General features: G+C 46.1%; 1 protein-coding gene across 1 annotated transcript in view; it reads left to right on the plus strand.

Annotated features, from left to right (window-relative positions):
• The window catches only part of igdcc3 (immunoglobulin superfamily, DCC subclass, member 3), a 66,221-nt gene that overhangs the window by 28,411 nt on the left and 23,273 nt on the right, over positions 1–14,537 (plus strand). The window contains exons 3-6 of the mRNA XM_066701254.1: positions 11,042–11,186; positions 11,480–11,610; positions 11,753–11,890; positions 14,039–14,197. Coding sequence (XP_066557351.1) covers positions 11,042–11,186; positions 11,480–11,610; positions 11,753–11,890; positions 14,039–14,197 — 573 coding nt within the window. The remainder of the gene's footprint in view (positions 1–11,041; positions 11,187–11,479; positions 11,611–11,752; positions 11,891–14,038; positions 14,198–14,537) is intronic.

The raw sequence follows: 14,537 nt of genomic DNA on the forward strand, positions 1-14,537 counted from the left end.
GGCTTTGCGAGAGGTGGCTGCCCCAGTGCCAGCTGGCGTGCGAGGCCAAGGCGAGCAGGTCCTGACACCATCACTGTGACAGCCTCCACAGGAGAGGGCCAACGTGGGGCCCTCCGTCACCTTCCACCAACCCTGTCAGGGCAGCAGAGCGCCTCTGCCCTTTGTCTGCAGCTCCATGTGTCCGGGAGAGAGTGCATCTCTCAGAGCAGACCTTTCTTTCTTTCCTTCCTTCCTATTCCTAATATTATCATCCTTTTAAATTATTATTGTTAGTATTTATTATATTTTTCGCAAGAACTTGTTTCATGTGTGATTGGAAGAAATGGTATTTGAACTAGTAAACAGCTCAATCGGTTTCTTCTGATAGTGAACGTGATCCAGATTTTGTGTGTGATCGATCAGTGAATTGATTGATTGATTGATTTTGCTCCTCTGCGAACCTCACGCCACAGAAATATATCCCCCATGGCTCCCTGCGCATTGCGAGTTCCTGTCTCAGCGAACGGCAGTCTTCTTGATACTTCAGGCTTGTTTTCTTAATTTGAGCGCATTCGTGAAGACAGGCGTGTGAAGTAGAAACGATATTAAGATGTATTGCTTTTCCGCGGCTGCTGTACGCACTGCACAAGAGCCGGCTGCTCGAGAGAAGAGCGAGGCTTGAGCTGCTGTCTGAAGGGAGTGATAATTGCTGCAGTGTCAAACGGGCGTCAGTGGGTCAGTGCGCTGTGAGATACAGTATGGGCCACTGGAGAGCTCCTCTATAGCAGTCCCCCCCTCCTCTTTCTCTTATTTGTGTCTACTTTCCCTCTCTCATTCCTGCACATACTCTCTCTTTCCCCATCGCTCCATAACTCCTTTCTATTCATCCCTCTCTGTCACTGTCTCACTGTCTTGGTTCTTCCCTTTGTATCTCTCTCCTATCTTTGCAATCGCTGTTCCTCCGCTCTCCCTCCCTTTTTAATTCTGTATCTCTCCCTCTCCCCCTCTCTCTCTCTCCCTCTATGTATCTCTCTCTATCTCTCGCGCTTTCTCACCACCCCAGTAAACAGATCTCTGCCTGCCACACGTGACCACACATTTTGGCCTAGTTTACGATGAAAGGCTGCAGTTCAGCTTTTCCTTGAGTTGTTGCCAATTGGCTACCTAGCAGAGAGAAACCCTTACTACTGCCAACTGAGCGAGGAGCAGAGTGAGTGAGTGAGTGAGTGAATGAGTGAGTGAATGAGTGAGTGTGTGTGAGTGTGGGTGTGTGTGTTTGTTTGTGTGTGAGTGAGTGTATATATTCATGTATGTGTGAGATAGAGAGAGAGCTCAGCATAGCTCAGGGATATATTGCAGTAATGTTTTGCTCTAGGAAAAACAATTTCCTAGAAAGCTGAGCACATTAACACACTCCAGGTGGAATCGTCTCAGGAAGTGTATCAGTGATTATTGATCAGGCCAGGACGAGCCCTGAAATGCTCAGTCCAACTGATCAGCAATTGGTTTCAGAATGTTTTTTTTTGTTTTGAAAATTTTTAGTAGTGGAGTTGGGTCAGGGGGGAGTATACAGCAATAATGACAGCACACTGCGAGGATGACTCATATCAGTATAGCAGCTCTCTCGCCCTGTAGTAGAATCCCATTAACACAGATGCACATTGAATCAGCACAGGAGAAGAGGAATGCTTTCTCTCTCTAATGTAGCAGGTCCATGAATCCATGTGAAATTGCCAAACACACGCACACATGCGCACACACATACACAGAGTGGAATATAAGAACAAAGCCGACAGCAGTTCAAACAGAATGCCTACTTTTTGTATATTCTGGAACAGATAAACATAAAATACTCTATTAGTCTCTGGAAATGCCATTTCACATCTTTTCATTTCAATGTTCCCCCTGTCCTGCAGACATGAGGTGAGCCCTGCAGTTACATGACTGCACATGGTAGAAAATGTGAAGGAACACGCCAGATATATAGAGCCTTGAAGAGCATTGAATGTTGTGTGTATTCATGTTTGTGTATGTATTGGTTCAGGCCCAGGCTGACCCAGCAGTCACCTGTCGGAGAGCAGACACCCCTCGGAGGTTTCGCCCTCTCCCAGAGCTGGAGCTGGCGGGGTGTGCGTAATGCCGTCTTTGTCTGGCCGGTGTGATTTAAGCGGCGGCGGTGTCGCGCCCCCAATGCGCGTCGCCCCTTTAAAAGCACTGGAGCGTGAGCGAACCGCCCAGCCCCGCCCTGGCTCCATTGACTGGCGAGAGACCTGCCAGATGTGGGCCCATCACTCACTGTTAAGGAGAGTAGCAGTATTCTTCCTATTCAGCCCTGACTGCCACTTTCCACAATAGCGGGGGGGGGGGGGGGGGGGTGTCTGGCTACTCTCACAGCCAAAGTCAAGTTCATCCCTTACCAACAGACCAAAAGCAAAAGTGCTGGGATGGGGGTTATGGGGAGGAAAGGTTTTATTTTTCCTTTTCCCCCAGTTGTTTTAATTTCTTACACTCACTGCAATTGTATCAGTCTGGTCGATGTTAGTTGGTTTGTTTCATGTCTCTGTTTGCTGCTAAAGTCGATGAACTTGAAGAGCAAATGCACGAAAAAGAAAACCAGCAACAAAACCAGACGAGGACAGATTTATCTGCCGTGCATGAGAATGGATCTCAACAGTTCCACACTAATGGGGTGGAAGTAATTGGTCTTCGCTGAGGGAGATTTGTGATCGCAAATGTCGACTTTGTTATTCAAAACAGAGGGAGTTTATCGCACAGGAGATTCGTGCTTTTTGTTTCTTCTGGTGGGAGAAAAGTGCCGGATGAAGGTTATATTTGAATTTGAATTTGAATTGAATGTGAATTATACACCTTGTGAATAAGCGATGATGGATGGAATAATTACAAAATAAAAGTGGCAATCCAATTTATTGTATTTATTTATTTTATCTTATTTTTATTATTCTATTCCAGTCTAACTAGCTGTAATTCCAATCCATTTCAATCACAAGGAAGCAGTGCCTTCTCATTTGAGCATGGCATCATGTATTGGTAGAAAAGGCACATATGTTATAATTTAAAGTCTAAAGCACCTGATTGTATGAAATGCTATTGGTAATATAATTACATATATTGCCCAGGGCAACTGCATAATGGCAGTCTGGATGTTCTCTCCACCAACAATCAGTTCTTGAAATTATCTTCCGGCTGCAAGATGAGATAGACAATGATTGGGAAATCTATTTTAGGGTACATTAGTTATGCTGCTCTCTAGCCCCTGAATAAATGAAACTCTTTATGGAAGTAGATCATTGTAGGAGAGAAAATTAACTGCAGATTGCTTTTGTAGGCTGAGGATCTGGATGGCAGGGTAGGGCTGAGTGTCAGGTGTTACGGGGTCATGGTGTTGTGTGCTGTATGCTCTGTGTGCGTGCTGCATGCGTGCTATGTGCTCAGTGCTGTGCGTGCTGCGTGTGTGCTGTGCATGTGTGGGGGTTAAGGAAGTGCTGTGGTGCTGAGGAGGAGCCCAGGCTGCAGGGACGGGCTGGTGTGAGTGCAGACCCTTTGCTGATTGTTGTGTCACCGTGTCAGATTAATGTCCAGCGTAACAGGGTTTAACAGGATGCGTTTTGGGGGAGTACACCAAGAGCATGTCAATTGCTCTGCAGCTCCAGCAAAGGGCCTCGGCTGGGGGGAGGGGGGGATGTTCTCCTTCCCTCATAGCTGCCCAACAGGCCAGCTGTTACAGAGCAAAGCCAGACTCCGATCCCTCAGCGGGGCTGCTGTGGCATTTTAAAAGCCAGCGTCAGACATCAATGGGCTTGCTCAAAAGTCTCAGTTACTAAATCAAATTGTTCGTTGCTGCAGCTGAAATAACCAGCAAACCGAGACCTTGTGGCCTGTCTGCTCTGACAGGCAGTGTGTTCCTGTTCTTGGTAACTTCATTACCAAAACCCAGAAAATTCAGTCACAATATTTTCTGTTGGGGAGATTGTACCTCATCATCAAAGACATCTATAGTGGGAAACACTGGGTGCGTGGCTCAGGCTAACACAGAGAGAACCTGCTGTGCTCCTCTCACTCCTCTCTGTGTTGAGCATAAATGCAGGAGGGAGATTCCTGCACTGATGCGAGATCTGGAAACAATATCTAGCCTTTCCCCCTTGCCCTGTTGCCCGCTGGACAGCAGTCACAGAGAGAGAGAGTGATTTGAAATGACACGTGTTGTATGGCCATCAGTCGCCAAAGCTAGCCCAGGATCGTGCATCCAGAGCACCTAATGAGGGGCAAGTTTGGCATAGAGTGCATGTTAGGGGGGAGGCAGTGGGTTAGCATCAGAGCAGGATTCTTCAGGCCCTCAGTTCCAGAAGGACAGGGAAGGTGTATCAAAGCCTGGTGCCTGTTAGAAGAGTAAATGTTAATGATGTGTGCCCAATCCCAGATCCCCTCCTGTAGAGGGTGAGAGGCACTTGAGCACAGGTGTCAGGGGAGAGGGAAATAAAGCTTGTGTCGTCTGCTCTAGAAACAAAACAATAAAAACACCAGCAGCTCTGGGAGGGATAGAAATAGATTTTGATTCCTGGAGATGCAGTGAAGCTCACCAGCGATATTTCCCTGTCTTTGTGTACATGCAGCCTTTTATAGATTGCACTTACTTCCAAGCACAGGCTTAGGTTTCATGTATGGATTTTAGCTCACAGCCCCGGCCCCCGTGTTCTTCTCTGCAAGGAATCCGCTTGCTCTGCAACCCGGCCGCGTTCAATGAGAAGGCTCCACTTAATAACAAGAGTTCAGGCTTGAGCTTGACCCCTATGCAAGTGATCATTCAGCACAGCACACTGAAAGATCCTGTTCCCCGCTGGAGATGAAATGTATAATTTTTCCTCGTGTCTGATTCTGCGAGGGTAAAGGCTTGTATGAAACATGCAAAGTTTGCGCTCCCTCTGGCTTTACTGACTGAAGTGAAGGCGGCTGCGTTTCCTCTGGTCCACTCGGCTGTTGAGGTTTTATTCCACTTTGGTGGCTAAGGGCTATCCTCGTCAGTAGGAAGTGGACCTGCTGTCCCTTGGATGGTTTGATAGATTAATTGGCAATTAATGCAGCAATGGTCCTTTTCATGGGGAGAGGTTCTTTGACAAGACTTCCACTTTTGGTTCTTGCTTTTTTTGTTGTTCTCGTTGTTTTGGTTTTAATGAATCAAGGTTTCGTCTTTATCGCACGGCCCCCCTCCCTCCTCGTGGCTGCTCGTTAATGCCTTTAAAACGTGCTAATTAATTTCAAATGGAATGCAACCGCCCTCCAATCCTGCCTCCCCCCCCTCACTCCCTCTCTCTCTCTCCTTCTGGTAGCAATCATTTAAATAATCTCTTAATTTTCAGCATCTGTTGTGAAAGGCTCTTTTGAAATTTGCTTTGCACAGATATATCTGTGGGGCTCGTTGTTCTCGGTGAATCGGCCCGTTCCTTCAGAGCCTGGGACAGCAATGAGAGAAGCTTGTGCTTTGTTCTGCACGCTGCTGTTCACAACAGGAAGATGGCTTAATGAGTGACATGCCTCCCCATCCCTTCTCCACTGCCTCTAATTTCTTTATGTTTGTTCATTAATTACCTGCTTTCCTTCCTTGGAGCAGACCCAGTGATAGATAGATAGTTATATACACACATAGAAGTGGGGCTTTGCATCCCATATTCAATGTTGGCAATGGAGAGCCTTCATTATTCCACAGATCCTATGGTCTGAACTTCTCTTGCACCCTTTCAGTGTTTTTTTTTTTTTTAAACTTCTCTCTTTGCTGTGAAATGAAATGATCCCAACCGGGGTGTGCTGTCCTGTCCTACATTATCCTGGATGGGTATAAAACCAAAAAGCTGAGTGATTAAATGCTTTGACTAGTTATACAGTCAGTATAACTAGGAGGATTCATGGTAGGGACGCTGTGTGTGTGCTGCTCTGGCCTGATGTGTGATGGAGAGGAAGAGTGATGCCCTCCACACTGACATGGGACTCGGGTTGCCTGTGTATCGGGGAGTGGGCTCTCTTCCGGGGCAGAGCAGCTGCATGTGGTTCTGACCAAAAAGTGGCCCGTCCACCAAGCTGGCCTTTATTGCTGCAGTTCCCTCTGTTTCGCCAGCACAGAGCAAGTGAGTAGAACATTATATTATGTCGATTAGATTACTGTCCAATTTGGTTTTAGATTTCACCCAGTTAAGAGAGTAACTGACCAAATGAAATCGTAGTCTCGCTAAGCAGAGACCAGCGTGTTATTATTATTTATGTATCTATTTATTTTCCCCGAGATCATTCTCCTGTCCCGTCTCCTGACCACTTGGTTGTAGTGTTGGTGAAAATAAAAATATATGCTGTTCAAAACTATTCAGCTCCAGTTCTATGCATATATAATCCCAGGAGAAATCTTGGGAAAATATATAATCCCTGAAACAATCTCTGTCCTAATCTGTTCCATTTTAATTTCCTTACCTAGCCACCACAGAAAGTGACCCACAGTTCAGATCCATCTGCCATCCTGATTGGCTACTTTACTCGCCCTGTAGGCCTTTGATTGGTGGGCTAAACCCTCACTGATGGCCCAAATCAATCGCAGAAGAGCAACCCTCCTATTTCTCTACTCTTCTTTTCCCTGTTTTTTCATTTATGACCCAATGCATCAAAGAGACAGGAGAGTAATTCCAGCTTCAGCTGCTGGTGAAGTACGGAGAACCTTAATGAGATCGATATGCACCATTCCTCATGAATATGATCGCTGGAGAGAGAAACCTCCACATCTGCATAAAACACGCATCTTTTGGGTCTCCATACTGCAGATTGTATTGCAGTATAGCTATTTAAAGCCCATTGAAGGGTGAATTTCCACACTCAAATAGCATCATATCTGCATTATTTATAGCTGCCACTTCCATTATTCATGGTTACTGTTCGCAGCACCTCTTCTCCCAGTGGAGGGTGTGTGCTGGATGATGTCAAATGTCATGTGGGAAATGAAATGATGATGATAATTTTAAGAGAAGAGCTTCATCTGGCTGCTTCCTTAAATGCATGGAGCCCAGATTCTGCTCCCCAGGCTCTCACACAGGAATTTCAGTCTGTGGTGCCGGGACCTGCGAAGACGAAGCTGCTAGGCTCCTTAACCCTGCAACCGCCTACACTGGCTGACTACTCTACCTCTCTGTGTGTCGCATGAGGTATTTGCACGGGTTAAACAGGGGCACAGCTGCCGGAGGGGCGCTGAGCTGCAGAGCAGGTGATTGGTCAGACCAGAACCAACCACCAGCACTTTGATCTGACCTGCTTAAAGGAACACTTGCGTTTTATACACTTATGTTTTGCAGACATTTCAGACTGCACATTATTGCATTATTATTAAATTAAATCTACCAGGAAGAAACAGAGTAAAACGAAATTACTTCTACTCCCTAACAATCCGCAGAATGTATGTATGTGTGTGTGTGTCTGTCTCTGTTTCTTAGACATGCATATCTCCAAACCTGTGTATGTGTGTGTGTATATATATGGCTGTGTGTGTTGCTGGCCTAGTGGCAGGCAGGAGCTGGTGCTGTCGGGGTGTTTGATGAGTGGATGTTAATGGCCTTGGTCCATCTGGGCTGGCCTGCCTGGCTGAGGGATGGAGGTGGGGCGGTGGAGGGGGCTGGGCTGGAAACAGATGTAGGCTAATTGCCTGGGCCAGAGGAAGGCTGGAGTGGAGGAGCTTCAGTCCCCTCCGTGCTCGCTGTGCTGCTCCATCTGTGTATCAGCTGGCTCTCCGCTCACGGCTCTGATGAATAATGCGCTGGCCGTCCCGCACTGAGGCTCGTGGGGCCGCCTCCTATTTGTTTCTTAATCTTATAATTGTTCCCCTGATTGGGCTGAAAACACAGGGGAGTATTAAGGGGCGAGAGGCTCACATAACGTTGACGGCTGGGCAGGAAGAAGCTCTGTGGTGGTGAATCCTTGCTGTCCTGTGTTAACGCACCCCCTTCCCCTCCCAGCCCCTCAGGAATCGTCTTCCTCAGATCGCTCTTGTTCCACAAGCCGTCCTGCAAGCTGCCCAGAATCGTGGTCAGTGCATGTCATGCTCATCACTGGCTGGGATATTTCTTAAAGACCATTGTTCTCAATGAAGGAGGAAGAAAAAAGCAGTTATGTTTATGTACATTCAGAATGCTGAACCAGTTTAATCACTGGGTTTTGTTTACTTGAAAACAATGCGTTTGTTTATATACATATATATTTTGCAATTTAGTGGCTCAAAAATGCCCATCACCATGGATACACTGCCTCTGAGTGTGTATAAGAGAAACTGATTAATTGTTGCATCTACATCGTTAGGATTTAATCCATCAGACTTCGCACTACTGCGTAAACTGAGAATGTGGAAAAATGGATCTGCTATGCAATTTTTAGCATTTAACAGGATTTTCTCATTATTTACCTAACAACTGTTAATCATTTAGGGAAGCTTCACTAGGCTATGTGGTGAGTGAGTGTGTGTGTGTGTGTGTGTGTGTGTGTGTGCATGCGTGTGTGTGTGCATGTGTGTGTGAGAATGAATGTGTGTGAGCAACATTCCTTCTTCCCACAGACCATGTGCATCACATTTTGACAGGTCAAAGGTCAAGCTGAGAAGTCCTGCTCTCTATGTGGACACTCTCTGCTGGTCCTCTGAGCGGGAGGGCGTCTCTCTCCTGGACATTGCTCCCGTCTCACTCGCTGCTTTTGCGCCTCTCTTATTTCCCGCACACTCTCAACAATTAGGGCTGTTGGATTTGAAACTGTTAAATCATCTCCCTTCTTAAAGTGCACCTCGCTGTGGAGCCATGGCTAATTGTCTGAGCGAGATAATTGGGCCAGGCTTACAGCTCACACTGACTGACTGACACACTGACTGACAGACTGACTGATAAATAGCCCCAGCAAATAGAGGGTTTGGGAATTTAGGATGGGGAGGGAAAAAGAAAAAAAAATGTGAATCAAAAGGCAGAACACAGGATCGGAGAAAGATGTAAGAAATGTATCAGTTTTGTTTGAGGAGAAATATGATAATAGGGAATTCTGTGAGCCTGGTGAGCTTTGTAGTTAGCTGTCAGGAAAGCAATAATATCAAGTTGTTTCAAGTAGTAAGCAGCTCTGAGCAAGGGGGGGCACCTTTTGATGACATTTATTTTGTATCTCTTCTATCCTTTTTCAAATTATATCCTTTTTCAGAACCACAACTCTGAGTGTGTGAGTGTGTGTGTGTTTGTGTGTGTGTTTGTATTTTACTCTTTAAAAGCTACAAGCAGTGGAGTGCACTTTATCCAGCAGGTGGAATTTTAAATCAGGTTGTTTAAATTTTAATCAGAGCTCTGTGCACAACGCGTTTATGTGCAGTCTTTGTCTCAAGCTGTGTCAGATTGCTCTACATTCATCATTAAAGCCTCAGAATTAACAGCATGTGATTAAATGACAATGAAATCAGTAATAGCTTGAATATTTCAAAGCCAAGGGGGATTTTAAACACATCTTTCTCTTTCTCCTGCAGCTTTACTAAGTTATTTTGTTGTTGTTGTTGTTGTTGTTGTTTTTGTTTTTAGATTTTTTTGCAAATTGTCACAGACAGTGCAATGCTTGCTGCTGCTCTCCTCCATATTTGTTTTCCGTGCAAGAAGTGTGTGCGTGTCCTTCCTGTAGATGAGACTAAAAATCCAAACACAAATCCCTGTCTCAGGTAGTGTTGAGTTGGCCGCATTGCCTTTTTTGGAGCTCAAGGACAGCAGCCTCTTGCTCAGCTTAAGTAAATATGTGTGTGGAAGAAATACACACACACACAAACAGCACTACACAACACAGAGAGGGTTTATCCCTCTTGTTATGCTAATAGTGTTGAGATTAGCCTGGCCGGGTCCAAGTTAATTATGGGTGACATTTAAATAAGTGCACTCATCTTGGAGATTCTGGGAGAGCTGAAAAAATAAACAGGCTTCTCTCTAATTTGAGTTAGTGCAGAAAGCCTCTGATTATAATCCCTGATTTTTTTCTGTGAGGTTGATGCTGCCCAATGAGGGGGGGAGCTGGGTGGGGTGGACGTGAAAAAACAAAACTAAGAAAAGCAAAGAATATTGAATGGATTTTGCTTTTTTTATGATTTCTTTTTAAATTATTATTCTTGGATTAATTAATGATTTTTGTTCCCGTCTCCCACCATTTCCCCCATAAACTCTGTACCGTGACATTTCACATTGAATGACGGCTCGGTTATAGAAGGGCTCGGTTAATGTGTCTATCTCTGTGCCTTTCAGTGCGCAGTTAATTAGGAGCTGGCAGCCGAATTTCACACGCATCTCCCTGCCTGTCCGTGTCATTGCGAATGAGTGGCCACAGTTATTAACCCTTTGCAGTCTCAACATGGGGTGCAACATATATGAATATAGGCAAAACAAACCACACCAGAGCAAAGATTCTTCATGGGCCCAAATAGAAATTTAAATTCATTTTTAGGATCTAGGATATAGGAAGCGGCAGATCTTTTCCTGCTGCTTTCCCATCTTCCCTACCAGCTGAAGGAAGGATTTTGGATCAGGCAGTGAAGGGGAGACCCCAACACATGGCTCTCAGTGTACTGCATGTTATTACCTCTCCCCCTCTCCGGCCAAGTGAAATCTCTCAGCTGCAGAATAATTAACAGATAACGCAGTAGCCTAATTGCCACCAGCTTATTTTGAGTCGAGTGAATTAGGAGGAGGAACGTGACTGTGGCTGTGCGTTTTGTTTTGTACAAAATCAGGGACCTGCCTTCAGTTACCCCTGCAAAAACATCCCAACTGAGAATTGAACCGTGTTCAGCATGGAGACTTGCCCCCCCCCTCCCTCAGTTGTGATGGGGGTAGTTAACGCAGCTGACAAGGCCATCCCTGCTCTCTGGGTTGTGATCAGAAATAGAGTCCTGTCCTGTCTTGTCCTGTCCTGGGGTGTTGGGTGACAATTGTAGACTGTCAATGTTTGTCTAACCCTGTTCTCTCTCTCTCTCTCTCTCTCTCTCTCTCTCTCTCTCTCTCTCTCTCTCTCCTCCCAGCGATGGCAGAGTTCCAGGTGCAGCCCCAGTCAGTGCTGGTGGAGGAAGGGGGCGTGGGGCGTCTCCAGTGCCAGGTCCACGGCCTGCCGGAGCCCACCATCAGCTGGGAGAAAGATGGGGAGCCGGTTGACACCGAGGACGAGAGGTACAGCCTATGAATGTTGTGGAGACAGAACAGTGAGAAAACTCATTTTGAAAGCCGTCCCGGCGTGCTGTGGTGCGGCCCTTGTTGTCTCTGGCCTGTAGTGATGCTGAGATGCTATTTGTTGTGGTGTTTCTCTCTCTCTGCAAGATGACCCTGCAGTGCCAGTGTGTCCCAGAAACAATTTCTTTCTGCCCTGCTTTCTCTTTCTCTGCCTCACTCTCTGCGCAGTGTGAGTGTGATCACAATAACACACACCCCCCCCCCTCTCTCTCTCTCTCTCTTTCTGTCCTCAGGTACACCCTCCTGCCCACAGGTGTGCTGCAGGTCACAGGTATCCAGCCTGAGGACAGCGGCATCTTCCGCTGTGTGGCCCAGAACATCGCCGCCGTCAAGCGCAGCACTGAGGCGAGGCTCACTGTCTCCGGTGAGCGCTGAACACCCCCGGCCCTCTGTGGTCAATCATACCAGCCTCCTGCACTCCCACCTGTTCATTTGGTACTGTACTCTGTACACCAGCTGAATTGACACCCTCTCTCTATCTCTCTCTCTCTCTCTCTCTCTCGCAGGCTCACAGTCATCTGTTTACAAGGAGCCCAAGATTCTGGTCGGCCCAGAGAATCTGACCCTCACAGTTCACCAGACCGCCATATTGGAGTGCGTCGCCACGGGCTACCCGCGCCCCATCGTGTCCTGGAGCAGGCTGGGTAAGCTGCCTCAGACGTAGCAAGATGTCAGTAGAGTAAGGTCCGGTACAGAATGCAACAAAGTCAAAGAAATAGCAGCAGCAGACAGCAACGCTTTGTCTGCTATTGTTCCTCTCAAAAAATAAATACAAAAATATTGGATCACATTAACTTTTAATTTCCCACAGCCCCCCTCGTCCTCGGCCCCATCACACTAATAAGATATACTTTATATTGCTCTGTGTGCTGCTGCCACTATTTAATGCTAATGGGATGTGTGAGTATTAGATTATGGGGAAGAAGCCCTGGGTCAGCTGTATAAGGAAGCTCTCAGACGCAGTGCAGTGCTGCCGTAATGGGGAAAGTTTTTCTCTGTTTTCAGTCGTCGGTGGCACTGTGTTTGTCTGGCCCCACTCCTCTCTCTTTCTGCAGTTAGTGTCTGGTTTGCATCTGGCTAGTGTCCAGTTTGCAGGTGTCCAGCCCTCATTCCCTGGGCAAGGGGTGTCAGTAATGTTCTTCTAGGATTTCAAGTTAATTATTGAATTGACCCTTAATTCATTGCTAATTGACAGAACCCACTTTATTTTTTCCTTCAATACCTAACTAGATTAGAGCTATAAAATATAAGATTGCTCTGGGAAATATGCCACAGATACCAGGGAGATGCTGCTGTTTCTGTCAGAGCGAATGTCTTTCCCTCTTCCCTGTAAGCTGCGTGGAGTGTGTCCCAGCAGTGCATCAGTCATCCTGCCCCTCACATGCTCACGTGACCCTGCCTTGATGGTGGGAGGCCCAGTCTTGGCACTTAAAGTTTCTCACTGTGAGAAGACAAACCTCTGGGTCCATCTGTGTATTGATCTCAGAGACTGTAATAATGAACCCTCACAGTTTGCTTTGACTTGGATATTTTCCAGTTTAACATCACTCATCTTTAGACCATAGGGTGATGTAGCATTTAATAACCCTCCCAGACTGAAATGTATGTATTCCTTAGGTTTATATCTGAAATTAAGAATAAGAATAGTACTGCTACTACTACTACTACTACTAACTATTATACAAATAATAATAATGCATAATAAGTATGTACAGTATAGCTCCCATAAATGTAATAAAATAATGAAAACATTGAAAAATAATAAATTAATTGAAATATGGATTTTATTCTATTTATATTTTATTTTATTTTATACTAGGCCTGGGCAAGGGTTTATGAAAAGCACTGATGCTAGTTGTACTACAGGGGGAGCCATCCATATGGTCCCTCTCGCTGCCTGGGCGAGATTGCTTTGCCATGGCAGCCAGCCATACACTGTGTGTTTTAGGCAGGCCATCCATTTCCCCATGCTGGTCTTTAACACCTCTCAGTTTGAGAAATGTGGACGGCAGATGTCTGCTAAATGATGGAGCACTCAGACGAGTAAAAGACTTTCGCTGTCATGTTGAGATCTTTAAAATGCAAATACGTCTTTCCACATAAAACTGTGAGGATGGAAGGAGAGAGAGAGAGAGAGAGAGAGAGAGAGAGAGAGAGAGGGAGAGGTGGAATATTGAGGTGAGGGGGGGTTCATGTGCACATGCTAGCTTGCACACACACACACACACACGCACACACATATACACAGACACACACACCCCTTTGCTTTGAAACCATGGCTACAGGAATCTTCCCTCACAGTCCGGGAGCAGCTGGCGGCGGCTCCATCACTCCGCTCGGCCGAGAGAAACTGACTCCCATTGTTCCACTCCAGAGGTTCTCTGCTGGACTACCATGTCCACTACTGTTATTGTTATTGATTTACCCTTTTATTTGTGTATATATATATATATATTTCTTTATATTTATAATTTATATTTCACATTCAGAGAGTATGTAGAGAGAATTTTCTTCTTGATCTTATCATTTATTTTTGATTGATTAATTTATTAGATAGATTCCCCCCCAATTTCAATTTCAGGATATTAATTATTACTATCATTATCATTATTATTATTATTTAAATTCTTAGTGCTACAATTTACCCTGAGAATATTTTGTCTTGATGCCTGTCCTGTCCTCTCTTGGCTTAATTGATTACGTTCTAATTATCCCCTCTGTCCTGTCCTCTGCTGTTACATGCTCGGTGTCCAATCCCTGACCTGATGTTGATGCTGACCTGGGTTGTGCAGATGGTCGTCCGATTGGCGTGGAGGGCATCCAGGTGCTGGGCACGGGCAACCTGATGATCTCCGACCTGACAGTGCAGCACTCTGGCGTGTATGTCTGCGCCGCCAACAAGCCGGGCACGCGGGTGCGCAGGACTGCCCAGGGGAGGCTCGTCGTGCAAGGTGAGAGAGCAGGGTGCAGGATGAGGAGAAGGGGCGCTGGGAGGAGGTATTGGTTGGGTTTGGTCATCATTTCATGAGCGCTATAGCTGGGGAGCTAGATATGCTATCCTTGCCCATCTACCTGGTGTTTTGTGCTGTGGTTACTCATTAGGACAGCAGTCAGGACACTTATGTTCTCAATCAGTCCGGGAGGAGCGTACTCATCCAGTGGGAAGACCTGGAGCTGTATGTGTGCATTTGTACACTGCAGTTGACTGTCTTTTGCATCTGGAGACACCAGACTGCTGTTTGTTTTATGGGGCTTTTTTGTGTGTGTGTTTTTTTCCCCCAGTACACTTTT

Source organism: Amia ocellicauda, chromosome 4 (genome assembly GCF_036373705.1).
Source record: "Amia ocellicauda isolate fAmiCal2 chromosome 4, fAmiCal2.hap1, whole genome shotgun sequence".
Taxonomy (NCBI): domain Eukaryota; kingdom Metazoa; phylum Chordata; class Actinopteri; order Amiiformes; family Amiidae; genus Amia; species Amia ocellicauda.